Here is a 27,619-nt window from a genome sequence, read left to right on the forward strand (position 1 = left end):
ATTTTTGTTCAAGGAAAAAATGCCTTTCCAAAAAAAAGCATCAACTAGTTGGGTTTTGAAAGTATCAAAAAGCATTTGTTAAACTAAATATCCCTTATGTTTTTTTCTTTTGCCAATGCTGACAAAATTTAAAGGTAATTTGCTTCCCCCAGAGTTTCATTCTTCATCCACAATCTTTTATCTGCTCTGCTACATGCTGACACCTTAATAGGCTGTGTCCCTAAAGGGAGAAGGTCACAGTACAGCACTGTGTTCTAAGTGGCTTCTCTGCTGGGTGCCCACCTGAAACCTGTCCATTCCAGAGGCTGTGTGAAAATGTAATGCTATAAATGCTTAAATAGCTGAAAGCACTGTAAGCAGGCAGGTGAGTGGTTCTGTTTTGTGCTGTGGCACTCTACTGTCTCGTTTCTTAAGATGGTCTCAGGAAGATAAATGGAATCTGCAACTCTAAGATGGAAATGAGCTGTGTACTTGCAGGAATGTGAGATTTTGGCTGCCTGATGCAAGGGCAGCCCTAGCAAGCCCTTCTGTTGTGCTGCCACCTCGTGACGCTCAGGGAGGATGGTGCCTACTCCAAAGATGCTCAGAATGAGGAGGGCCCACGTTACTGCTGAGAACCACAAAGTAATGTTCTCTGGAGCTCAAACAGAGGCCAAAAGGCTGTAAGGTACAGTTTCCTATTAAAGATCTATATGGAAAAAACTGGCCTGTGGAAAGGGGAGAGCTCTGAATGTCTCTGGCAGGAATGCAGACAGCAAAGGCTGTCTGTCTGAATTTTTCATCTTTATTCTTATGTCATTTGAGAAAAAAAAGAAATAAAAATAGAAAATAAAAGTTTGTTGGAAATGAAAAAGGATAAGACATTAAATAGAAATGAAAATGCCACCAGATCCTGGCCTACCTCATTAAGGGTTTAGTCATATGCTTGTCATCTGTGCATTTCAGATGTCTTTTAAGATGGATCCCCCCTCTGAGCTATTCTTCCACTTGTGCAGAATAAAGTATAAGCCATGTGCCTGATTTTGACATTCTTTTTCTTTTTTTCTTAGTAGCTCTGTCAATGTTCTGAGCACAGGTTCTGGAACCAGTTTGTTGCTACATATTTGGATGAAGGGGGCAAACCTCGCAGGTTATATTCTGAATGCATATGGGTTCAGACTTTGACAAGGTAGGTTTCTGCTTTCTTTCAATAACTTGAGGCATCTGTGTTGTGACTGATGTACTGAGGTACAACACAATTATTTGAGTTTCACCTTATGATTGCTGTCTGGCTTTTAGACAGTTTAGCAAATCTTGTTACTGAATAAGCCTCCATGTGAAGCCTGCCATTCACACTTCCCTGCTTACAGCCAGGCAGTTCTTGAGGGCAGTGATCCCAGAGACCCTGTGTCTGGGCTGGCATCCTAACGTGCAGCCTTGCAGAAGGAATTCTCTGGTTTGTCAGAGCTGAGGCACTGCTCTGCAGCCCTGCAATGGCACAGCAGCAGAAGGGACTCCTGTGTGACACGGAGCTGCTGAGGAGCCTGTTGCACTTCCCTCTTGTGGTGAGCCCACTGCAAGGTAAGGACTGCATTCTTTAACCAGTTCCTCCTTTACTGCATGTGGTAGCTACCTCTGCTGTGACAGCTCTGCTTTCAAGTTCTGCTGAATGCTCTGAGCTCCAAATGATCATACAGCCAATGACTAGTTCCTTGTTGCTCTAATTCACCCCCTTAACAGAGTATTTTCTGCTTGTGCAGTGCTCGGGTTTAATTTCAGGACTAAAATCACCTCTCTGATGAGCAGCAGCAATTTTGTGTATCCATATTGGTGCAGTTCCTAGCAGAAAAGCAAACACTAATGTAGAACCTGGCCATAAATTAAGTAGGGATTAAGGAGATTTTTTTTCTTATTGTTTACCAGCCTAGAATAGGGTCATTTGAACACCCTAAAAGCAACAGCTCCCAGGGAAGCTACTCAGCTTCAAGAATGGGTTTTTTGTTTTTAAATCAGAACATACCAGATAGCAAAACCACTGTTTTCATCCCCATTCCTTTTGTCCAGAATTTTGTGTGACATGGCAAACCAAATGCAATTGGAGTATTGTTTCCATAAATAAGGAATTGAAGAAAAGGGGAGATACATGAGTCTAGTTCACAGTGCTAGAAGAATACCTATAGCAAAACCAGGCTTATCCATGAATAGGGTGTGACAGCTTCTTAAGCCTGGCTTATTAAGTGCTTGCAGGTACCTGAGCAGGTATGACTCTGGGGAAGCAGCCTTCCTGGATACATGCACAGTCTCTCTGGGAGCACAGCTTATTGAAGAACAAGGTCTCAAGAGCTGGAGTTTATCAGTAGGCTTGGAAGCTGCAAAAAAACCAACCAACCAACAACAACAACAAAAAAGTAGTTAGCAGGGGACATATCAGAGCTGGAAAAATGTCTGCTCTCACACTTGTGTTTGAAAGATCTTGTTTAATTCCTTTAGCCTGAACTTCAGGCTCCCTATTTCCTCTAAGATGATGAGTGTTGCTGTAGGCTGTGCAAGCTACAAAACATCCTTGCAGAAAGCAAAGGGGGTGTAAAACAGGAACTAGGACCCATTTATGAAACTTAAGAAAGTAATGTTGTCTGCAGAGATTTTGATGATCCTTCTGCAGAGAGAATAAATCTTCCAAGGAAAACATAAGAATAAATCTTCCAAGAAGAGCAGCTCTTGGTCAATGTGTTTTTTTGTAATTACATCTTGTGTTGTTATCTGCAACTGTCTGTGAGTGCTATTTTCTGATAAGCACTCTGTCTTAGTCTAACTTTGCTTCGTAATTATTAAAATAAAAATCCTGCAAAACTTCTGTATCATGATAGTTCAATTCAACAACTTTTGAGTTGATAAGAAAGCAATGAATTCCTGTGTGTCCTGAAGTGGAGAACTAATCTGAGGTACAGGAGGGGGCATGCCATTGCTATGACAATTACATTTTTTGCACCAGCTTTTCAACTTCCTCCATCTCATTTGACTAACATGGGTTCTTGTGTGGAGATCAAGTGTGCAGTCAAGTTGCCATAAATTTTCCTGCACAACACTTTTCTAGTCAGCAGGGGACATTTAATCAAAATAGCAGCTTCCCAGAGGAACTTTTTTTGATACTTTTTTCCTTCTGGGAAAAAATATTATATTTATTCAGTTCTGTTTGGATCTGACCATTTCAAATAAAAATGTTTTCCCTTTTGTTACATACTCATTTTTAAATGAGGCTTCTTTTTCTCTGTGTTTTTAAAAGTTGATCCTATTTTATTGACCCTGGAATAATTTTGAGATTTATTTATGCACAGAATTTTTTTAAAGTGCAGCTTAAAATTATTGAGTATACTTCTGTAGCATATCATCCAGCAAGTCCCCCTGACTAATTTTAGCAGAGGCAAAAAAGTGACCAAAGGGTGAAGCTATCAAGCAGCTGATTTACATGTGCTGCAGAATGGTTTGTAGGAAACCACCTCGGGATTGCACAGATTTTGAAAGACTGAAAACCACTGTTGCAGCCCAACAGGTAAGATGCAGGCCATTGGATACACTTCTGTTGGTTCCTGTTAAAACAAAAACATTGGAAAAAAATCACTTTGATCAACAGATTTGTATTGATGGAGGGAATTTGTTTCCAATGAAACATTTTGAGATAGAAAAATTCAAGTGACAAATTATCCTTACTGCACGACATTGCTGCTGCTGACGGAAGGTGCCAGCTGGGTGCCAGGGGCACAGAGGAGCAGCTGCAGACCCCCTGACCTTGCTCAGGTGGAAACATGGGCAGAAGAAATGGATCTCTTTCCTGACACAAGTAGGAGCTTGACCGCAGGAGCAAGGCTGCAAGCTGCCCTGTCCTTTTAATCCCACAGCCATGGTGCCAGAGTGGTGTGGGATGTATGGGGCTCCCAATGCAGGCTGGGAGTGCTGAGGGATGCTGGCAGGCAGAAATACTCTCCTTGTGGATACACTGTATGTCTTCACCAGCCCTCTCTCATGATGTCCTCAGCATGGGCTCCATTTAATGGAAAGCTGCAGCTACTCAGCCCTGCAGGTGCACAGGCAGGTGAGTCACCTGGCAGTCTGCATGCCATGGCCGTGCTTCGGCTCTTGGTGCCTCCTCCCCCAAGGGCCTGGGCAGGAAGGGCCCTGGCTCAGCTGGGGCTGCTGGCAGCACCAACAGGAGCTGTCTTCTCCTTCCACCTCCCCAGGGCCTTGACCTCCAGAGAAGACCCAGCCAAAGAGGTGGGGTGGCCTCTGTACCCAGTGCGTGTGCCCGGGGAGAGGAGCTGAGCTGCTCAGACCCCCCGTCTGCAGCTTCTTTGTGCCTGCTGCTTTTGCTGCTTCGGGAGGATGTGCTGAGGGAGCTGAATGCCTCCTTCGTTGCATATTTCAAGGTTTGCTGAGAAAAAGGATGAGTGAAAATGATTGTTAAGCAGATGGTTTAAATTTCTGCATTGCCTTTCTCTGTGGTTTCTCTGTCAGCTTCCGTTCTGCCACTGAAAAGAAGGGAGGAAAATGAAACACAGCCGCTTCCCTAAAGAAATGAATAATCATTCTAAGAACATTTTTAATCAACTTTCTTTTTATCAAGAAAAGATGATAGATTTTAGCAAGTAAGGCAAAGAGTGGGGAAAAGCCTGCAGCTAATTCAACTTTTGGACACTGAAATGTTGAAAGGAACACATGTTTAACTTGTTTTTTTCTCTAGATTGAAGGTTACAAACGTGCAGCACAAAAATTTATTATCTCAGCAAATTCAGCTGAATTTTATTTTTTATGTCTATGAGGAGACAAACCTTCTGAAGGGAGAAATACAGGCTTTTCACCAAAGCCCCATCCCATTTGTGTTTGCAGTTGGGCTGAACTATGAGCCCTCAGGCAAAGGCAAGGGCACAGCAGTAGCCAGAGGATGTGCCTGCTCTTGCTGTAGCCCGTCAGCCATTTGGTGAATGTAATACAACTGAATCTTACTGCAAGTTGCATTTTTGGGGAAATCTGCATTAGCTGCCCTCCAGCCACAGGCTGAAGAAGTCCTGTGATTCTTGGCATTCTGAACCATTAAGATAAATTGGTATGGCTGGTATCGTAGATGTAAAGGCATGGATCTGGTTTTTTTCACTTCTCTATGGAGATTGGAGTAGCAAAGAAGAGAGAAGTTTGACAAGGAGCGACATGAGGGCCAGTATTGGGTGCTGTGAGACAGATGGGCCTTGTAGTTACAGTAATCTCTGGATCCTTGTCTCAGAAAGCCAGCTGTAGGTCTGGCTCAAGCAGGTCACCATCTCCACTGGGCCATGGATGACCCACATCACAGTGCTGTCTTACCAGATGGCAGTTTCCAGTAGTGTTGGTACAGCTGGCTCCTGGGACCAGGAGATTTAGTGCCCTTTCTAAATGTCTCAAAGTGAAGGTTCCTTTGAACTAGGTGCCCTGATGCAAATGCAAGTGGGAGACTGTCTGTTGTTGTTGTTTCCCCGAGACTGTAGGGAAGAGGACAAAGAAGGATTTTTCTTTCTGTTTTTGTAGGTGGAGGAACATTACAAAGGGGTTTTTAGTATAAACAGCCCAGGCTGACAAAGGGTGTTGTGACACTGTTTATTACAATGTGAACTGTATGTTTGTCTTTATCCCTTGAGTTATTTTTACTACAGATAATTTGGTTGCATCTGTTTTGCTCCAGTGAAGCAGAGATTAGGTGGGTGGGCATGTTGAAACTGGACTTTCAGGCCCATCAAAAGTTAGTGAAGCATGAAAAGGAGAAATGGTACTTCCTCTGCTGTGACTTTCCTAACGATTGTGTGTCTGCTTGAGTCCTGACATCATCTAGTGAGGAGGTACCACTGGATTGGGAAGATCTCTGGGATATAAACCTCTTTAACCAAACAGCATGGTGGGGCTGCTGCAAATGACCATCTGTGCTTTTAAAGTGGCAGCAAAAGGGTGGAAATGGAACACACTTAGGCTTGGTTCTGAGTTAGGAAGTCTAAGAGAGTGATGTTCTGTCTGGATTGGTATTAATATTCTCTTCTGGATTTCTGTGCTTCTGCCATTCATCTCAGCAGCGTGGGTTGGGCTAGATGGCAGCTGGAAGTGGATCAGCTGGTATGTGAATGGCCTACAGCAGGAAAGCAGCAGATGTGTTGGCACAGACCTTCAGAGACTGCAGGAGCTTGCTCAGCCCCTGCTGAGAGCTGCCAGAGGCCCCAGAGCCACAGCAGTGCAGCAGGGTCTGTGAGTGAGTGGCTCTGGGCTCACTGCAGTGACCAAATGCAGCACTCACTGGAGCTGCCCTGAATGTGCATAGCTCCTGGTGACCTTGCATCTTCTTGGAAAACAGTCTGTAAATTATACTTAGTTTAGCTAATGCTTTCCAAAACCTAGTCAGTTTAGAGGCTACTGTATGTATAGACTGGTGCAGAGTCTTTTCCTTGGAATCTAAGGAATATTTCTGTTTGCTGCAAAACTACATTTCTGCTTAAATCCAGGTATAACGTGTGAAGGGATGAACTTAACCCGTGATTTTGCTGATGCCTGTATTCCCACACAAGACATTCCCCATAAGGGATGAGAACTGTCCTCAGGGATTGCTCTGTGCCCGGAACACCACTGCATCAACAGAGGTCCCTGTGGAGTACAGGCAATTGTTATCCTGGCTTATGACTTACAAAGAGTCTTCAGCCTGGATTAGCAGCAAAGTTGTAGCTTGTTTGGAAGAGGAAGTTGGTTACTTTTCCTTCTGAATGCTTTTTCAAGCATTTGAATAAAGCAGATGTTAACAGAAAACAGGTGTCTTTAACCACCTAGGATAGAGTCCCCTCAGGTTTCAGTCACTGTAAGGTCATGATTCTGTTGGTTCTCAAGATCACAGTAAAATTTCTGGGGAGAAGCAGTTGGAAACACTTGAATTTCCCATGTAAAAATCTTTAAACTCCTCCTCCCCTGACAAAACGTTATAAAGCCTTTCTGATGTGTTATTAGGGAGAACAAGGAAGAAAGTAGACAATGGAGAAGTAATCTTCCTCCAGGCCCCTATCTAATCAAGTTTCATTTATGTTGTTAGTGAGCTTATAGTGCTTGTTTGCCTCTCGATCCGAGCAGCTGCCTTGACCATTTCAGTAAAGAGGTCAGGGACACAGAGTTCCCCTAGTCATTCAAATGTTTATTTTAATGGTGCAGCATTTGAGGAAGCACTACAATAGTTGCCTGACTTTGGCCATAGATTGTTGCACAGAGAGCATGAGATTTGTGGTGCTGTATTCCAGCAGTAGTTTCGTAAGCCTTAAATTTAAAACCAAAATGAAACAAATCCCTTCCCCCTCGTGAATATGGTATGGAGAGGGAATTACCTGGTTACTCTTGATGCAGGGAGAAGAATGCTGTGCCTTCCAGGTTTGTGTGTTAACTGAGCTGTTCTGAATTGCTTTGGGAGCTTGATGGCTCCTGAGCTGTGGCTCATTTGCTTTTCACTTCTGCTTTCCTCAGGAAGTTAGTGCAGCAGCTAATCAGGTGATTCACAGTGGAAAGTTTAAAGAGCAGAGTGGCAGCTACTGCATACACCAACATGCCTAGAAGGACAAAAGCAGCAACACTCATTTCTCTGGATATGGTTACTGACTGCAATAGGAGCTACCAGGTCTAGAGCCCAGGTATGTCAAGAGATTGTCTGTGAAAGCAGACAGAGCAGCATGCAATATTGGTTGCAACTGGTATATTATGAGAGAATTACTTTCAATTAGTGAAGGATTCAGTCGGAGTTCACCCTAAACTGCAGTGCAAAGACAGTTTTCCCTATGAATTAGTGGAATTCCTGGTTTTAGCATTTACAATTATTGGCTGTCATAACTGTGTTCATTCAAGAGTCATGCTGGCTGCCAATGAAAGGAAGGGAGTATAAAAGAGTATCACACTGGATTTTTGGGATGATCTGAGCTGTGTGTTTCCGATAGTCCACAGAATCCTGGGGTTTAATAGTCAAGAAATGGATATTAGAGAAAGAATATTTAAAGCTGGTAGTCCTAGAACTAGGGGTCTGATATTTTGTCCAGTTTATCTCTTGTTATCTGAACAGTTGGAGTAAATAAGGAAGCCAATTGTAGTCTTTATTTTGTTTTCATGTACTTTTGGAGATTAAAGATTGCCATGTACACTCAACTAACATCTTTTGAGATACTTAATGCAAAAAGGGGACCAATTTTGGCCTGAATTTTGGTATGAGACTTGATTCTCTTTTGGTCTTGGTGCAAATTTGGATTATTTTTACCTGAATGGGATCCTTCTATGAACTGCTGGAGCACGTAATCACAGATAAATATAATTAAATGTCATTAAAAAATCATGTTTGTTCAACTAGTAAGCTGTTAGTAACAGTATTCTGCTGGTCCTTCTGCCAGTTTTGGTCAGGCCTTTCTTCCCTTCTGGCTTTTCAGTCTGGAAAGATGTAGCAACACTGCTGTGTGATTTCATTTAGAGAAAAAGGGAAAATACATGATTTAGTTCCATTTTCTCTCTGTAACCTGACACGGCATTCTGAATGATTCTATCAGATTTATTTGATTAGTCTTCACTTTTATATCTTTTAAAGTAGTTACTATTTAGAATTAACTTTTTGTATCGTTGTGATACTTATCAAAAAGTATCTTATCAAACTTAATCAAGAATCAAACAAAAAAACTTATCAAAGCTGAAATAAGCTATTAACTTTTACTGAGGATCAGAACAAGTGGTGGAGTGTACAAGAGACAACATATAAGACTTTTTCAAAATATCTAAGTTATCCTTAATACCAAAAGTATTTGAATGATGAACTATATGACTTTGACTTTGTGCTTGGTCTTGAAGAGTAATTGTCCTCCCAGATGAATAGAAAATTGAAAGGATTTAAAAGTTCTAATCAAATTGTAGATGCAAGAAAAGGCTTCTAGCAGAAATAATATTTAAAGCATATCATGCAAGTAGAGTCAACAGACTAATACTGGAGTGCTGATATTAGTCTGATATGGCTTTTGTAGTCTAGATAGTTGGAATAAATACCAAGGAATATCATAATCTTCCTTTTGCTTTCATGTAGTTTTGGAGATTAAAGTGTTTCACATACACTTTAAATGTCTCACATAGCCTGTTACTTAGTGAAGTTGATCTTCCCTAAGGAAGTTGTTTGTGAGTAACTGGTTGTAAGAGTTTCTGTGGAGCTGGGATGAACTCTTTCATTACATGGGTTCATAGAGCGAACACTTTGAGGCTATCCCTGCTTGCTTTAACTGTGCCACCAACAAGAAAGGCCTTCTGAGTCAAGTATAAATAGAAAGAGAAAATTGGTAACCACATTTCCAGGGCCATGCAGTGCAGCTCAGGGAGCTGACTCATCAGGCACTGACCTTCTTTTAAGGCCAGTGGAAGCACTTCATTTCACCTCTTCGTGACTAAGTGTCACAATTTATAGAGTCCCTCTGTAAAGCACTTTGGGCTTCTTGTGCAGAAGACCACAGTGAATGTAGGCACTGGAGTGAGTTACTCATAAACATTGATTTAGGCTCAGCAGAGTAGCTTCCAGGGTGAGAGATCTCCTTGAGGAAGAGAATGGCTTTGCTATTTGGGGTGCAAATTGAGCCTCACTGAAAACATAACTGAACCATGCTCACTGCTAGAACTGCATTCAGGCTTTCTCAACCAACACACTTACAGCTTCAAGATGACTCAAGGGGGTCAAAATCCCACACCAGAGTTAAGTATAACATATGACAAATGTAACTCCCACACAGTCATGAGGAACAGAGGCTTCCTGTTTACTCTGTGCAGTCACCATGCTTTTTCTTCCCATAGGGCTTGTTGTCTTAATACAGATAATTAAGGAAAACAACAGCAGCAAAACAGAAAATGTTGTGGAGATAGGAAGTTCTAGGCTGACTGTTCCTTGGGGACTGATCAAAATTATATAGGCCTCCATCTCCTAGCAAAGGACAGAGTGTGGGCTGTGGTAAAATAAGCTAGCCTGTGGTGCAGAGTGAAGGACCAGCATCGAAGCACAGATGTCTGCTGGGACCATCATCTTGCTGCAGGTGGTGTGGTGCACAGTGACAAGATAAATGCCCTGCCCTTCATGTCCGTGGTAGAGCACTACTGCAGGAGTGTGGAAATGAGACAGGTTCATCTGGCACAGAGTGGGCTGAATGCAAGCAGTAAGCTAGCTGTGTAACTGATGGATGGTGAAGGAAGAGAATCCCAAATGCTGTTTTAGTGTTGGCTCATAATTCTAAGCCACCTGGCTTAGAACAATACACAATACTGTCTTTTAAAATTTATTTTACTATATGTATGTATTGGTAGTGCAGATCTGACTTAGATTTTAGTCATGTTTGCTTTTTTGGCATTTTTACTGAAATGGTGGAATGGCAATCCAAGAGACACTGTAGAGAAAGAACTTATTTCCCAGAAAGGAAGATAGGTTAGTGTTTTTCTTTGAGAGGTAGTGATTTGTTAAAGACTCTTTTGAGCTCTTAAAAAATGATATATATGGTAGGCAAAGTGAGCTACATTAATCTTGGTGACAACTCCCATCTGCCCACCCACACTGTCCTAATTTGCCCTGTTGTAGTCTTAGGAGTGGTCAGACAATGACCTAGACTCCAGTAAGCATATGGATGACTTTGGAAGCTGGAGAAGCCTGATCTCCCTTGGTGTAAGTGCTGTCATGATGTAGGCTCAGCATAGTAGGGTGAGCTCACAGAGGCTGTGGCAAAGAAGTAGGGCTGAGTGAGCCCCCAGAACAGCATGGATGAAAAAATGGCTGTAAAGTAGATGAGAGGGCTTGGGGTTGAGATTAGGGTACCAGAAGGATTCCTTGATGTGTAGTGTAAGATATAGTTAAAATCACGTTTTAAATTTGATGGGAATGAGAGTGCCAGAAGCACCATGCTCCTTCATTCCAGCCTATCCACTTCAGTTTATAGGATCAGCAAAGCAAGCAGAGTTGTTTTGAAAATACCTATTGTACAGTGCTGTACATCTGCCACAAAGAGCTGAATGTTGCTGCCTCTTGGGGCCAGATCAGCTCTGTGAGGAATCTGGCTTTTCCACACAGCTGCTATTCCAGATGGGCTTCAGCCCCACTCTAGTGGAGAATATATCACGGATGTGCAGCTAGATTTAGCATCCATACTCAATGAAATCTGTAACCTGGCTCTTAGCTAGTGCTCTTCTGTTGCAGATCTGCTGACAGTAATAGTTAGAACTTCTTTTACAGTTGGGGTGGCTGAGGTATAAGGGAGAGGACCTGCCTCAGTGGCAAAGCTGGGGCTGGAATGCAGATTTGCTGTGTGGTTTACTGGTTTGTTCTGCCAAAGCCCAGATGAGTGGTGTAGCAAAGGCATACATCTCATGGAGGAGAGCTTGTTCATGCAGCTGCAGGGTAGTAATGTTCTTGTCCAGGAGCAGGTTGATTTGCCATTAAAATTGGATCAGTGACTGAGAATGTTTTCGTATTTCTAAATTCTAACTCCAAGAGTTAAAACTGTCAGTGTCTAATTTCTTGGGAGAGTTGACTGGCAAAAGGTATAAATAACACAGCATATTTATCTGGTCTCATCTCAGCATGGACAAAGCAGCTGAACTCATGTGGCAGCTGGAGAAGTCACCTGACACTGCAGGACAGCAGGAGCAGAGCCCTGATGATGGAGACCCAGCAGAAGGGCTGGAGCAGCCTGCACACAGCAAGGATGAGCTACCCCAGAGCCATACCCTCCTGTGGGAGACTCTGGGCAAACAGTTTGTAGAATATGAGCAAGTGGCTCCATTTCTCATCCCAGAGGAGCAACAGAGAAGGCTGCTAGAATTTCTTCCTCTCTTCTTAAAGGTTTGTTCTCTTTTTTGCCTTTGGTGCAGATGACAATTTGTGTTTATTTTGTGTGACCCATTCTGTGGTCACCTAAACAGCCAGTGTTGTTAATTGGAGCAGGATCCCTTTAGGTGATCAATTTTTACTCCTCTCCAGCATAGCAGCACAAAAAGGCTTTGGCTCTGTGTGACCCTGCCCAGCAATGACAGCAATATCTCTATTATCAGCCCTGTGTGCAGCACAAGCCTAAAACAGCATCATTGAAGCTAGACCAGCATCTACCCCATACCAAACCAGCACACTACCTCTTGAAGGTCCATGGAAAACACATCCTTGATGCTTCCAGGGTATTAACTCATCCCAACAAACAGGCCTTGCTATAGAAGAGTGTCTCTCTAAACTGCTTCCTCCTGTCTTCATAAGCAATGTATTGCAGGCTTTATGTGAAATTCTTCCATTGAGGTTTTCCTGCCTCAAATTTACAATTACATTGAAATTCTTAGATCTCAAAGTTTCTGAGTTCTATTAGAATTTTAGTTTTTGAATACCATGTAGTGAGCATGAAATAAACAAATTGTGGTGAGATGAGATTATACACAACATCTTTAGATTTACTGATACTTAAATAAGTATGAAAAGCAAGAATGCCTTTAAAGTGCTGATAATTTTTGGAATGAAATTTTCAAAGAATTGAGAAAGCTGAACAAGGATGGTAAAAGTTATAAAATCTTGAAGTCTTTGGAATTTAAAATTGCACAGCATAGCAGAAAATTCTCACAGGTCACTATAAATAAGCAAATAAATTTTAGTACCAGTACTTTAGGGTCAAAAGACAGTTGTTCGTAGGAGGCAAGATAAGTATTGCTGAGGGACTGGCAATGTTGTACATATGCATATCCATCAAGAGTTTCCTTTCTGTAGGGCTGAACTTCACAAGCATTAGGATTATAAAAACTGATTTCCTCAATTTCAGTAATGCTTGAAAAAAGGGGCTTTTGAATTCTCAAAGGAAACTTTGCTACTGAATATATTCATAAGGGAGAAGTGAATTTTTCATTAGCTTAACATTTGATTTTATTCCCTAGGCGTGAGATTCTTCCTCTCCACTTTTCTTAGATATGCTAGTGGAGCTTGCATTGCTTTGTAGGCATTTAGGTCCAGAAGTGTGACTAGCATTTTGGCTTTGCATCATTCATTTAAGAGTACATTCTGGAAGATCTTGCCCTTTAGCTTTTAGTTATCATGTCCTTCCCCACATGACTTTTACTCCCTTCATTTTCCAGCCTTCTGCTGGCTTGGGGGAATGCATCTGAGTTTGAGTGGTACATGTTGTGAAGTTCTTACAGAAGCTACCCTGTTTAACAGTGTGCTCTGTGTGAGTCTTCTACCTCCTTGGAGGATTTCTCTCTTGCTTTTTCTTTCCTGTTCTGATCATGCAGATGCCAGTGCATCTCTGCCTTTTTGTTTTAGTGCTTTAGCTCTTACTCAGTTGGGTGGAGAGAGGGGTCACCAAGCAGGAGACACCTGGGGTGCGGGGGCTCATTACACACTGCTGCTCCTTGACGTAGAAGAAGGTGTGGGAGGGAAATGTCAGCCATCTGCTCGTGATTCAGGCCTGGGCTGGGAGTCATTTAATGTGCCTTCTGTATCTTCCCCCTTGGTGCCTCAGAAAGTATCAGAACGTTCTATTACATGGCTGGTTTCGAGCTAGTATCTCTCCATGAACCATGGAATAGGAAGGGCAGATGGTAACAGCAGAGACACACAGGGAACTTGTGGCAGAATCTTAAATATGTAGAAACAGGTTTAAGAGGAAGAAGGAAAATCAGATTACTTTGATACCGTATTATTTGAGTTTCCCCTAAAGGTAGACATCTTACAATGGAGTCAGGTTGATATAGATCTTCTGTAGGCTCAGACATGAATATTAAATTAATTCTGTTCCTAAAGGAAAGTGCATTCTAAAGACTGGTGTCTGACCCTCAGGAGGAGCACTGAAGAAAACAAAACAGAATATTAGTGGCCTGTTTTGTAGGGAGATGGACTAGTAGCATTGCTATGAACATTTGATTACTGCTCTCTGCTGTGTATGGCCTGAGCTTCTAAAACTCATCCTGCTAATTCTGAGAGCAGAAGAGTGAGTATAGCAAGGCCTTTCTGAAGTGTAAAGAGGACGTTCCTCTTTGAGGAAGAGGGGCAGAAATCTCACACTGCTTTCTTCTGAAAAAGGGTATAGCTTAATGACAAACATTGTGTATTTTTAAGTGACTATAGGTTTCTTCTCATTGTGTTTGCCCAGCTTGCTTCTGCTATTTACAGATCTTCCCTCCCTTCTGCATGAGAGGTGGATGAATTGGTGGATCTTGCTTCTGCAACTGAGCATCTCTGAAAGTAACTTAAGGTCAAAATCTGAAAAAAATAGTTCGCTTTTAATATTATTGACTGATAGATGAAAATTTAAAATAGGCACACTGTGCAATTGCATGTCACTCTTGTAGCACAGAAAGAATATTTGGGTGCATTTTGCTTATTGACTTCAGTAAAAAGAAGTAAGAAGTTGATGCTTGCCTGATAACTGAGTGGTGACTGACACTTTGTCCACAAGCTGCCATCTGTGATGAAAGAAAAGAAATTGAAAGCCACGGTAGGGAAGGGAATAATATTTGTGGAGGATCTTCATTTACAAAGAGTTTCACTGATTTCTTGGCAGAAAGTACTATGGGATGTCTGATCCAGATTTTTTTAGGAAGACATATGTAATTTTTCTTCCTTTAATCATTGGGACTTACAGTGTGATATTTCAGAGCTTCTAAAAAGAGGAGACTTTTGTAAAGAAAATTTTTCAAGGTTGCTGAGGACAGAGATGTCTCAGACTGGCCTTTAGAGGTGAATGCTGAACTGTTGCTAATATATAAATGTGTGTATCATCAGAGGTTTTATTTAAAAGAATTGGCACCACGTTCTCGGAGGCTGGTTGGGTGCAATAGTATTAGTCTGCTGGAATATTTTCTTTATTGATGTTGAATTTTTTCCCCAAAGGTAGGGCTGAGAAACATAAGAAAGGTTTGTTTGTCAGACTCAGGGAATAAACAAGTCTTCCTGTTATTTATCTAGTAAGTTTTGTACTTAATTGCTTGTCCATTCTTGAACAAGGGAGTTGTTATAAACCTATTTATAAATTGTTTATAAGCTCGTCTGTAATTTTGTGTTTATTCACAACTGTTGTATGGCTGTTTGTCATATTTTTAAAGGGGCTAGCACATAATTTTTGATTCCAATAATTAGTGACACAGGGTATGACCAACTTTTACATTGTTTGGGTGGTATTCAGTGTAGAAAATACTGTAAAAGCTCTCTAGTAGGTACATTACATGGTTCAAAAAACAGTTCCAGTTTGACTTCTGTATCCGTCGTGTCGTATTCCTGCCTGTCTGAGAAATACTGCTTAATGGATTATACTGACTACTGAATTTTATAGAGGAATGTTAGCCTTATGCTCCTTTGTTTATATTGATTGGTTTTTTTCAATCTACCAAAGACATGATGTGTCAGAGACTTAACAGTTGCACTTGGATTTCAGGCCTGGGAACAGTCTGCTGGAGTAATCGTATTCCCCAACATTCAGCTGTTAGCCAGTGAGGTTTCCAAGCTTCTGACTAAAGAAATTAAGAGAAACCTTAATGGGAAACCTGCAGGTAAAGATGCCATACCATATCCATTGGGTCCAGTTATTCTGGAAATGCGTGTCTTTCAGTTGTGTTCTTTGCTGGAAATAAAGGGGGACCAGGAAAATGCTGTGTAGCAAGCCAGATATTTTGGTAGGTATGAGCTAGCAGCAATTTGAGGTGATTGCTCTGAACATTTAGCCTTGTATGCCATGCTGGTTTTTAGTTTGGAATTTCTGTAGCTGGAAGTGCGTAATGTATAAAGCAGGTAAGAGTGAAAGAGTAGGTTACACACTATTCTGGGGAGCTTTCTTAAATGAGAACAACATTGTTAGCCACATATGGCTTTCCTGGTGGCTGTTGTACATTCTTTGTGCTGTCAGCTGCCAGGCTTTATGAACTGAGCTGGTATTCTTGGTGAAATTTGTCAGTTTGAAACATGTAGTTTGCATGAACTGAGCTTGATGCTGAATCAAAATTGTTTTATGTTTTTCTGTTTACTTTAGTGGACTCCTGCTACTGTAATTTTGTTAAATTTGTCAGATCTGTGATAGAGCTAACAAATTTAACAAAATTAAGAAGAAGAAAGCATAAATGCAGTATTTTCATCTTTCACTAAGGAATTAAACTTTAATGCTTTTGTGATAACAGAAGAAGCTCGTCTGGCTTTGGAGCAATTGCTGAAGCAGAAAGGGGAAGCAGGAGATGGCCATTTGCTCCTGAAATCAGTGTATCTGCTCTCACAGACTGACTTGGTAAGAGAAAATACCACAAAACATGTTTTCCTTTTTATTTCAGAGGAGCTGTGTAGGTTCAGTGGAACATCCCAGTCTCTGTATTTGCATTATCCCTAATATTTTGAGCTTGAGAATGCCCAAGGTTTACAGTTAAAGGACACACCACCAGATTTGTAAGCCAGGCTTTCCTAAAAGATAGAAGTAACCATTTTGTGCTTTCTGATACCTTTTTAGTTTTGGTTATCAGACAGCTGGTTTATCTAGTGTGTGTCGTCGTCGTCCCCCCCCCCCACCTTGTGAATTTTTTCGTGTATTCTTTATCAATCTAGTTGACTTATCAAAAAGATGAATAGTAAGAATCTGTCTGGTAATAGAGTGGTTTATTTTTCAATCCTGATAGTCTCTCACTTTGAAGTGTTTCACAAACTCTACTTGTACAGCCATCCCAAATGCAGACTGGCATCAGAAGTACAGCCTGCTGGTGGGCATCTGTGGTGTGTTTATCCATGACATTTAGTTAAACAGTTTGTGTTAGTCTTTCTTGTTCAAAGACACACAAAAATAAAATCTTACTGTCAGATTATAGTGGATATGTTTTGTATCATAAGGAGCTCTATAAAATTATATATATAGCTAGTCACAACATGACTTTTCTGATGAGATGTGTTTTTCACAGATTTAAGACGTTGCCATTTTTTGTAGCACACATACTCACAAAACTTCATATCACAAACCTCATTATTCTGTTAGTTTGGTGCTGATTTTTGTTATGAATACTGTGTGCCAAGCACAAACACTGGGACTTCTCTGGAAGTTCTCTGCAGCCATAGTGAAGATGAGAGGAAACTAAGTACTGAGAAACACTGTGAAGAAACTGACACTTGCAGTTATAAAACCTGTAATTAGAAGTGCGTGAGTGCAATTATTCAATATGTTAAAAAAGTGAAGGCATTATAGGTAAACTGCTGCTATCCTGAGTCAGGAGGGAGTGGAGAATTCATGCTTTCAGCATACCAGGCCTCTCTAGCTGCAGAGTGTCCTGGAAAGTAATGCTAAAGGAGACACTGTCTGTACCCGGCCTTGCTGCTGGTTCAGCTGCTAGTTTGCAGGCTGTGTGCTTCACTGACTGCAGGTCTCCCTATGCAGGACAGAGCACTGCCAAAGATGTAGTTCAGCTGGGGCAAGAAGTCCTGGGAGCAGCTGGAGCAAGACAAAGTGTATTTAATTCTGCCAAGTGGATTTTACAGCCATGCTATGTGACTGCCAGTCTTGTGTGCTCTAGAGCACCCATCAGGGTAAAATGCTCAAGTGGGTCTTTCATCTGCCATGACATTCTCAGTGTGTAGGAACACAAGGAAACTGTGGTCAGCTTCCAGAGGGGCTGATTGTATTTTTTTTCTTAGAGGACTATGTGGAACATTATTGGATCTGGACTCCCAGCTGCTCTGATGCAGTGCCTGTACCTTTTCTTTACTGTCCCTCTGAAGAAAACCAGTGATGACAGGGAGACAAGTGAGGATGATGTCCAAACTCAGGAAATGCTTGTTAAGGTGAGATGTGCATTTGGGGGGTTTATTTGTCCTGGGTACTCAGATGTTCACTTAAGCTCTTAGTTGTTCATTTGATTCAAACTGCCAAAAAATCTGTAAGCTTAGACTGCAAAACATTGAATAAGCATCAGGAGCCATATAAAAACTATCTCATGTTTTTTACTAAACAAAACAACGTGACTTTAAATGGGAAAATCCATTAAGAATATTCTAGTGGTAGTTTTACTTGTTCATTTCACCGCATTCTTTCTCCTAGCATTAGTATCAAACTTATAATCTCCTTCCCCAATGGATTTTTCTTCATCTCCTGGTATCTCTAGAGGTGTTTATTGTAGCTGATATTTGTTTGCTTTTCAGATAATGCTTAACATGTACAAAGAGGAACAAGGCATAGAGGAACTTCTGGCAGCTGATAAGCTTCAGTCATTAATTATAGCAACTTCTTCTCTGTGGGACCAGTGCAGCCACTCATGGAAAGTACCTACAGGCTGTGTGCTAAGAACAATTTCAAAGGCTCAGACAAAAAACAGCATTGTGTATCTACAAGGTTTGGCTTCTTCTTTCCCCATAGCTCCCCTGAGAATGAATTACCAAAAAGAGTCTCCCCAGGATAAATTACATCATCTGTAATCTCTCTTACATCATCCAGTAGTCAGCTACAAAGCATGGGCTTGTGACTTAGGAGAGAGAAACTTTATTTAGTACTGATAGTCATCTGGGAACTGAAGGATTTTTAACATAAAAAACCCCTCCAAATTACAGGCAAGAGCTAATTCCACTTAATCACACTGACATGGGCAAGAGGAAGATGTATTATGTTTTTTCTTAAGTTGTGTGACTCAGTCTGTGGGTCTGAGTCCCATGAACACTAAGTACAAGACTGGGGTCCGAGTAAGGCTGTCTTTTGGGACAACAACATGGTTGGTTAAGCCTTGTCTTCTTTCTAGGCTTTATTAGTTCAATTTTTTTTCTTATTAAGAAGTGCAAAGGCCACAAGTCTCAATTTCTTAGAAGTGAGAAAGTAGTTTTATAATGCACAAAATACCATGGAATAATATCAGTATTCCGTGCCATGGAGTAAATGTATATAAATATTTTTATTTTTTCAAATGAAAAACTTGGCTTCCTGAGTGAGATGGACAGAGCTATTTGGACATTTTGAAGTTGCCCTGGAAGGACTGGCCATGAGATTAGACAAGAAAAGTAGGCTTCATTACTCAAAGCAAAATTTGTGTACCCCGTTGCTTATGCTTCATTGAGCAAAGAATGAATCTGTGAACTCTGCACAGAATGTGTGATTGACTTAGTATGAGACATTTAAATCTGTTAGTCTTTGCCTACCTTGTGCTCACACAGCTGGATTAAGTATATATGAATTTTCATGAGTTGGGGGGGTTGAAAGCTTATACTCCTGAGATTAAGTCAGTTTCTGGTAGTAAAGCAAAGAAATGCATGCCTATTTTAAATCCAGGAATGCTTCTGAAGTGAGTATGATATTCTTATATCCTCCTTTTTTGTAGAAAAACAGTTACCTGCCTCCTATTTTACTGGGAAATAACTTCAAATTTGTTTAATTTTTGTTAGTAACTATAAATTTGTTTGACTGTCAGTTCATAAATACCTGCTGTATTTTTTTTCTTCAGCTGTTGACTGCATTAAAATAGCTGTTCAGAATCTCTTTACACTGGCTGACACTCTACCTGCTTGTGATGTGTGTGAAGCTGCCAGCATTGTGTTGTGCTTTGTGAAAGATTCTTATCCTGTATCATCAGCTTTACTAAGAGAGTTTGAAAATAATGATGGCTACCAACTCCTGCTAAAAATTTTACTCAGGTAAGAGAGGTTTCTAGTAGGCTTCTAGAGCATGGTAAAGCTTAATTTTCAAAATGCATAGCGGTCTCAAAGTATGAATCACATAGGTAACTCTGTGTGGATGCAAAGCATTGCTATATTAGGAAGGGAAGCAGTACATACCCCTTTCTACTTTAGCCATAGCAGAAGGAGAACAGTGTAGGGGAAATTAGCTTGCAGGTGGGATGGGGACTTTTTGAACACAAGACAAAGGTTCTTCATCAATTAGTGTTACAGAGGATGTAGGTCAGAGACATTTGTCTCAGTTAAGGTGAGCTTTTAATCCAGGAATGTAGTCAGCTAGGGAGGGAAACACTATCTCTTTGCTGTTCAAAAACAAGCAAAAAAAACCCGCCTAAAGTTAAATCTGAGATGTTTACATTCTTCAGAACCCAGATGAGCATAAACATATCAGGAAAAATCCCCACTTGTTATCCCAGTCCAAAGTGCAAAGCAGAATCTGTTGCTCTCCTTGTCACCTTGTGTTGTTGCACCAGGCTGAGTTTCTTTAAGATCATCTGAAGAGAGCGTTTCCAGATGTTTTTGTTTCCATTCTGGATTTGTTTATTCTTGTAGTATTTATTCAACACTTGTGAAAACTTTGGTCCCTGAACAATGACTGGGTTTGGGAGGGTATTTTGTAATTTGGATCTAGAGGATTATAAATTGAGTCATGAAGTCAAAGATATCTGTGAGGGACTATGCCAGTTCATTATTTTTGAATGGCATAGTTAAAATTATTAATGGCATAAATTAAAATTATTAATTTATGATTGGAAAAAATACTTTGTTTTCTGGCAGTGCTTTTTTTTAGTTAACAGAGACTGTCTATATTTCCCTTGCAGATCAACTGCATTGAGATGCATATTTCTGATTAAATTCTAGCCATGTTAGGGCAGGAAACATGGAATCATTTTCTGTAAGGGCTATGACTGTCCCCATCCTTTTCAACTGATGTGACTAGGCTGAAGAGACAGAAATAACAGATGCTCAGGGCTTCAGATTAGTCTTCATTCCCAGCATATGCTGGCATAAAGGGATAGATGGAGAGTTCTTTCCAGAATGTTTCATGTGAGCAGGTACCCTCTTCTCTGATGGTTAGAACTTTTTCTTCAGATAAAAAGAATCTTGCGAATAGCATTCTTTGAAACAGAGCATTTGATCTCTTTTGTTCTTTTTCATGTTAAAGTGAAACCAGAACATTTTGTTGTTTTCTTCAGAGATTTTTCTAACCTAACTGTATCAGTCTATTTCTCTGCCACTAACCCATGCCCAGATTATGCAGTTTTCCTTAAGAATTGATCCCATTTTAGAATTACAGAATAAAATTATGTGCTAAACAGCTCTCTGTCCTTTGACAGTCTGTCACTTCAGTCTATGAACCATTGCAAATCTGGGATTACATTTCAAACTATTTCCTTACTTAGGAGAGACCTGCCATCTTCATGTTTGATTCACAAAGCTCAGGCAACATAATATTTTTCTGTTCCTCAGGGATGAGATTTTTGTTTTTTATTTCAGTTAGCAAGTCCCTTATCTTGCCCACCATATGTCCACCTTTTTATATGAAGTGTGCTTTAATTATTTGAATTCTCACAAAGTTTAAATTTTTATCCCCCAAATCAGACTTGTTTTGAGTTAGCTTTTTTTTTTTTTTTTTAATTAAGGACATATAATGGGACTAAGTTAAAACATTTATCTTCCTTTTGTTAACAAAACTCTTTCAGTGTCACTTCAGTTTCTTTCAGTCTGTAGGTTTTGTTCTGATTCAATGTGTCACCATGGTGTGGATTATTTGTGTAGCTCCCATGTGCTCCATGCCTGATGATGCACCCAAAGTGTTTCATAAGTAAGGCATGAACATATGACTGTCCTGAGTTTTGTTCCTAGATGTGAGGGTTTGCAGCAAAATGAAGGAGACCCCTATCTGGATGAGATCTTGGATATGCTGACTTGCCTTACAACCTGTGGAAAAACTGAACTGAAAGTTTCTGGCAATATTGTGCACCCACAACTGCCACACTTTGATTTTGAACGGACACAGTCTTCTGGTATGGTGTATATGTGAGTGTGTGTGTGTATATAGTGTATATATATATATATATATAATATATATGTGTGTGTGTGTGTGTATATGCACATGTGGCTGGGTGGGGGGGGGTCATAGGAAAATGAAACTCTATTCATTTTCTGTCTTATAATGGAAGAAAAGAATATGATGTAGCATTTTCAGATCTGTGTCAGTGCTGCAGAAGCCTGAATGCCACCTACATCAAACTGAAATGACCATGTTAGCTCTAGCATTTCATCAAAGCTCAAGAATATGCCTCCCAATAACATCCCTCATGTCTTTTGCTCTCATTTCCACTTTCAGATGATCTAACATTACAGTTAGGGTGCTTGCAGACTTGAATGACACTCATGTAAAAATTATCTCACCTGGGTTTTTTCCGCACAGGAATGACAGTGAAAAACCTCCAGCCTTTCCAGGTGCTGCAATCCATTTTCCAGAGAAGTAATGATCAGCACCTGTGTGAAAGAATCTTGTCAGCAATTGGTACCATATGGGCTTGGGACAGAGTGAATTTCTTTCTACTGGAATGGACGCTGCAACCTATCAACCAATTCACTGACATCATTCATTTCAAACCACACCCAGTCCAAGTCCAGTTCTTCAGACTGGTGGAGTCCATAGTCCTGGACCTGTCCTATGTTCCCCATGAGATTCTGAAGAAGGTTCAGTATTTGATAAAGGAAAACACAGTGCCATTCTGCACCTTAACAGCTCTCCAGTGCCTTCTCAGCATGACCCAGAAGGACCTGTTATTTAGTGACATTTTCCGTGACTCTGGGCTCTTAGGCCTACTGCTGGCACTTTTGAGGAAGGAGGCCAAGATCTTGAGGAAATCAGGTACAACTTAATGCCACTCACAATGACCATTGAAACAGGCAGATTGATAGGAATAAATAATCTTTTTCTACAGTAAATTTATATATATTTTTTATACTGAATAGCTAGATTTTGTCTTCAAGCCAATTGGCCTAAATTTGACACACAAGCTGGGTCCTCTCTGAAATCTTTGCTGTTTATTTTTCTGCTCACTAGCCTAAACAGCTCTGGGATTTTCTGTGCTAGTGTATGTTGAATTTTTCTGGGTGGTACCCTTCAGCCCACAATTTTAAACAGGTTTTAATGGGGGGGTCTCTAGAATGCAAGCTCAATATTGGAGCAAGAAAAATTCTTCCTTCCATTTCTTGTATATCATAACATAACTTTTAATATGCTGACAGCTGGAACTCATCTGCCTAACCCAAAAGAAGGCACTGAGAAGGAATTAATTGTTGTGATGCTGAAAATGGTGGCTGCCCTTACAGCAAGGTCTGTGAGGAACACGGGTAAGGAAAAACACATGACTGTGTTACCCTCATGATATTTGGTGGTAAGTGGCCATGGTCTTAAGGAGCACCAACAAATTTTCTGACCTTTTTTGTTTCAGTCAGAAATGAAGGAAAAAAGCAAGAAGTGTAGGGATAACTGTTACACTAGGAAGAAATGTGACAAAGGTATTCTCATCCTGCATATTAAGCTTTGTCCCAGTAGTCAGCTTGTTTCCTTCATCCATGTGCATAGTCCTGAGGTGTTTATATAGGATGCTCAAACTTAGCTTGTGGAAAAAAAAAGTGTGTGTACTTGACTCTTGTGTATCATTTGTTCATCCAGATTTTCTTCATTATATTTGAAATTTTGATTGGATCAGGTGCATGCTGAAGAATACTCCTGTATTTTTGTTATACCTAAGAATTTATACCTGTTTGTAGGGAGTATTGTGGAGCACAGTAGCAGAGGAGTGAAAGCTACTGAATACAGGAATCCACTCAATTCACTCTGGAACCCTAGAATCATCATGTTTGCAGCATCTTGCATGGTGTAAATACATTTTCAGAAACAACTAAAAAAGTTTTTGAAACTATCAGCATCTTGTACAGTGTAAAGATATTTTCAGAAACTATCAAAAAGTTCCCTTCCTAAATGAAAGAGATGCTTAAGCTGAAACTAAGGTGTCTTTTCCTTTTCATTCATTATTGTGTTGGGAACCTGTCATCTCTGATGATTGGAAATCATGGTCATCCAGTCATTTTATCCCTAGTTGTTCTTGTGCCATTCAGTTTGTGTCATCTTTAGCTTAACCAGCCGCTCTTTTTACCTGTCCTGCTGTATTTGTAGAAATGTGGCACTTCACACCTACACTGATAATATGCCTGTAAAAACTATAAGCAGTTTAACTAAAAAATGATAATGTGTTTGTCCCTAGTTGTTCTGAAGGACTATGGAATGGTGCCATATATCAAGATATTTTTGGATGATGAGTCCTACAGGAGTGCTACTCTCAGCATCTTGGAGCAGTTATCAGTCATCAACTATGAAGAATATATGAGCATTATTATTGGGGCCCTGTGTTCTTCCACTCAGTGGGAACTGCACCTGAAACTAGATCTTCTGAAGGTAACTAATGTGGCTCTCACTTGGCCATTGTTTTCTTGGGAACTATCTGTTTTCAAGATGTAAGAGCAGAAGAAAGAGCCATAGGCCAGCTCTAGATTATGGTAAATGGGGCACTTTGATTTTTAGCAATGCCTGTGTGGTCAATACTTTCATTCAGTATCAGATTACAAAGTTTTTTGAAGACTTAAATAGTAATGCAAGAGGGAGAAATGGACATGCTCAAGGCACAATTGTATGAGCAGTTCTATAAAATGTGACAGAGAAAGGAGAAACAAATGTGAATGAAAGTGGATTTGTAGAGAGAGGATGTAAGATGTGAAGCAGCAAGATTGGAAGAGCCAGGAAAGGCATGACATGAACAGCTTCATTCTAATAAATTTCCAAGACTGAAACTTTGCTGTCCCTAATTTTGTCATTTTTCACAAACACAAGTGTAAACACATGTAACACCTGTAACACAAGTAAAAAGAGATGAGGCAATGGAAAGGAAGAATTTTATGAAAGTTTGGAGGAAGAAACTAGAACTAGTCGTAGTCTCTATTGACCCCAGAGTGTCTGATCCCTAAGCAATGAAAGAGAGGAAAGAATCGTGGTGCTTTATTTTGATTTAGGTCACAGGCGTCCAGTTGAAAAGCAGCACTGTTGTAAACACTGATTTTAAAATTTCTTTCTACCCTCTCTGTCAAGTGTGAATGGAATTCACTTTTCTGTACAATATAACAACTTCGATAACAAAAGAACCATGTTATTAAAAAAAATTAAAAGGATGAACTTTATAGCTTTGATTTGAAATAGTAAACTTTAACAATACCTGTGGAAAAGTTGAGTATGGTGTCCAAACTAATATAAAAATAAATGCAACTTCAGTGTCTAATTTTGACAAATGATAACTGTATTAAAGTATAATGTAAGCAAATGAATTTATTTTCTTTATCCACTGGGACTGTGATTGTGTTACACACAAATTCAGATTGATTTGCTAATGTATATTTAGCTGTTAAAGCCTGAGCCCAAATGCAATTAGCACTGCCGTATTCCAGTGTGGCACGTGGACAATTATGAGGAATAACAAATAATGGAATGTGCAAAATAAATTCTGTTAGCAGTAACTGAATTAGGGGGTTTCTAGCAGACATCAGTTTTAGAGATTCAAGACAGAGGAATACTAACTCATCGGTGATTAAATTCTAACTGAGTTAAAGCTGGAGGAAATGTATTTACTGTTGACCTACTCTGGAATGTGTTAAAGCCATCCTGATAACTTCAACTCTAAGTTATTAAATTTACTCCCTGTTCAGAAGTCTCTGCCTGGTTTGATACATTATCATACAAAATTGAATGACAGTAATAGAGTGCTCCCTTCCCCTTCAGTCCTCACAGCCCTTTCTCACAGTGCTAGGTCCTGTCATGGGCAGATATACTTCTGTTAAATACTGGTTTTCCTCAGGAGGTTGGGAAGTAAAGCTTTTTCATTGGATATCTCTTGAGGACATCTGCATGTGAAATTAACCCTTTCCAATGTGCAAAGGTACAGCACTGAATTTGAAAAGTCCCTGTACAAAATGAATTGTGCAACACCCCAAAAACTTGGGATCAATTTTATTCAAATGCAGTAGATGGTTTCCTTGCAAGCTCCTTTTTGTCACCAATTTTACTTCCTCAGTTCATAATAACTTTTCCAGATTTGCTTTAAAATGGCAAGCCCATAACATTCAAAATTGGAAAATAGTTTAAGTTGTTTTTATATATGTGTTATATTGTCAAGAGGCATTCACTTATAACCTGCTTTAAGCCTATTGAAGTTAGATAAAATCTAATGACTTCATTGTCTTGAGATCTTACTTTTTATGGCTTTTTTCCTCCAAAGTGTTGTGCAAACTTCAAAAATACCTTAGCTGAGAAAAGGTATTCTTTTCTTTCTTAATGAGGAGAGCCTGCTGCTTGCAATATTCCATGTGCCATCCCATGTCACTGTGGTTTTTTTGAAAAGGGGCTTCTCAGTCATATGAGCAAAAGTTCAGTGTGTGTTCTCATGCATTCAGAGGTGCAGGAAGACTTGTCTGTAGAGAGCTGTCCCTTCCTGCCAGTTTCCATGTGAGAGCATTTACAATTTAATCTTTACTTCCATTTATCTAGGGCAAAAGCAGGTTTCTTGAGAGAGTCTGAGAAGACTGGTAAAAGAACTGCCAAAGATATGAAACTGCCTCTGGCCAAACTGACTAGGACTTGTAAAGCAGGAAATTTGTTTTCTTTGCTTCCTCCTGTGAGCACTGTTCTGTACCTGTTAGGCTGACTGCTTTAGTGGCTCCTAAGGTGCATTCAAGGGCTGGTTGTATGATTCATTGGGTATATGGGGAAAGGGAGGAGAAGTTGTGCAGTGATGGCCTTTATTTTGACTGCCTTCCCCTTCCCCTTCTAAGAGTGAAATTTTGGTGAAAGAATTTTTGTGCAAACTTGTAATTTAATTCTAAAGATTCTTTCCCCTTTAAGTGCTTATTTTCGTTCTTTCTTCCTAATGTTTGTAGTCACTCTTGAGGATACTGGAGAGTCCCAAGAGCCATTCAGCTTTCAGAACCTGCAGTGGATTCAATGGGCTCCTGTCCCTCCTCTCAGACATGGAAGGTGCACTGCAGGACCCTCCGTCTGGGCAGTGGGCAGCAGTTGGACAGAATTCCATCTTGGAGCTGGTTTTCTATGCTCTTCAGGGGATAACTGCAGCCCTGCACCTAGACCCTGTCAACAGCACCTTCTTCCAGAGGAATGGTCTCTTTGAAAAGATGGCAGAGGATCTTGGATCACTTGGATGCTTCTGGTCAGAGGGGAAAAGGCAAATTTCTGTGCGCCTTGAGAAGACAAGGACATTTGCAGAATTCTTGGACGCAGCATTCTGTTCTTCAGAACCTCTCCCAGAATGGCTAAAAAACTGCATTTGGATTCTGAGTTTTCTTGATCATATGGTCAAAGGAACCCTCCATCAGGAAAGCTACTTTAAGGAGAAGAAGCCAGAGATGGGAGAAAAAGCAAGAGATGATCAGGAGGCACTCCAAGCTCAAGAAGAGCATCCTGTTGCTTTCAAAAGACCAGGCAACAAATTACCTGCCTCTGCCTATATGCTATGGGGACACCCTGAAGAAAAGTAAGCCTTTATTTACTCCAGGAAATAGAGAACTAAGGCTGATATGTGCATTTTATATGGTAGTAAACTGAGGTAAGGTGTGACATAACCTGCCAAGGGTAAACAAATCAGTTCAATCCCAACTCCCAGGCCTCCAGGCAGCAGAAATCAATGCTTTTGGAAAGGTAAATGGTGAAAAATTCGGGGTATAAGGATTTAGTGCAGCAGTGGGACACACAGCCCCAAGAGGTGCAGAGTTTATGTTGCAGATTCTGACACCTGCAAACTGGGAGCAGGAATGGAGTCTTAGAAGAAGGTTGCTGGGACTTAAATCTTGCGCTTAGTCACTGCTTGAACCTGC

General features: G+C 40.5%; 1 protein-coding gene across 5 annotated transcripts in view; it reads left to right on the forward strand.

The window, feature by feature from the left end:
• Window positions 1–7,529: 7,529 nt before the first annotated feature.
• WDFY4 (WDFY family member 4) overlaps window positions 7,530–27,619 on the forward strand; it is a 120,293-nt gene continuing 100,203 nt past the window's right edge. For all 5 annotated transcript variants that reach the window (XM_059851534.1, XM_059851535.1, XM_059851536.1 and 2 more), the window contains exons 1-12: window positions 7,530–7,652; window positions 11,593–11,854; window positions 15,417–15,531; window positions 16,153–16,256; window positions 17,642–17,788; window positions 18,146–18,335; window positions 19,432–19,621; window positions 21,530–21,690; window positions 22,098–22,550; window positions 22,931–23,035; window positions 23,953–24,143; window positions 26,669–27,279. In XM_059851534.1, the coding sequence (XP_059707517.1) occupies window positions 11,594–11,854; window positions 15,417–15,531; window positions 16,153–16,256; window positions 17,642–17,788; window positions 18,146–18,335; window positions 19,432–19,621; window positions 21,530–21,690; window positions 22,098–22,550; window positions 22,931–23,035; window positions 23,953–24,143; window positions 26,669–27,279 (2,528 nt within the window). In that variant the 5' untranslated portion in view covers window positions 7,530–7,652; window position 11,593. The remainder of the gene's footprint in view (window positions 7,653–11,592; window positions 11,855–15,416; window positions 15,532–16,152; window positions 16,257–17,641; window positions 17,789–18,145; window positions 18,336–19,431; window positions 19,622–21,529; window positions 21,691–22,097; window positions 22,551–22,930; window positions 23,036–23,952; window positions 24,144–26,668; window positions 27,280–27,619) is intronic.

The sequence above is a fragment of the Haemorhous mexicanus genome, chromosome 7, assembly GCF_027477595.1.
Source record: "Haemorhous mexicanus isolate bHaeMex1 chromosome 7, bHaeMex1.pri, whole genome shotgun sequence".
Taxonomy (NCBI): Eukaryota; Metazoa; Chordata; class Aves; order Passeriformes; family Fringillidae; genus Haemorhous; species Haemorhous mexicanus.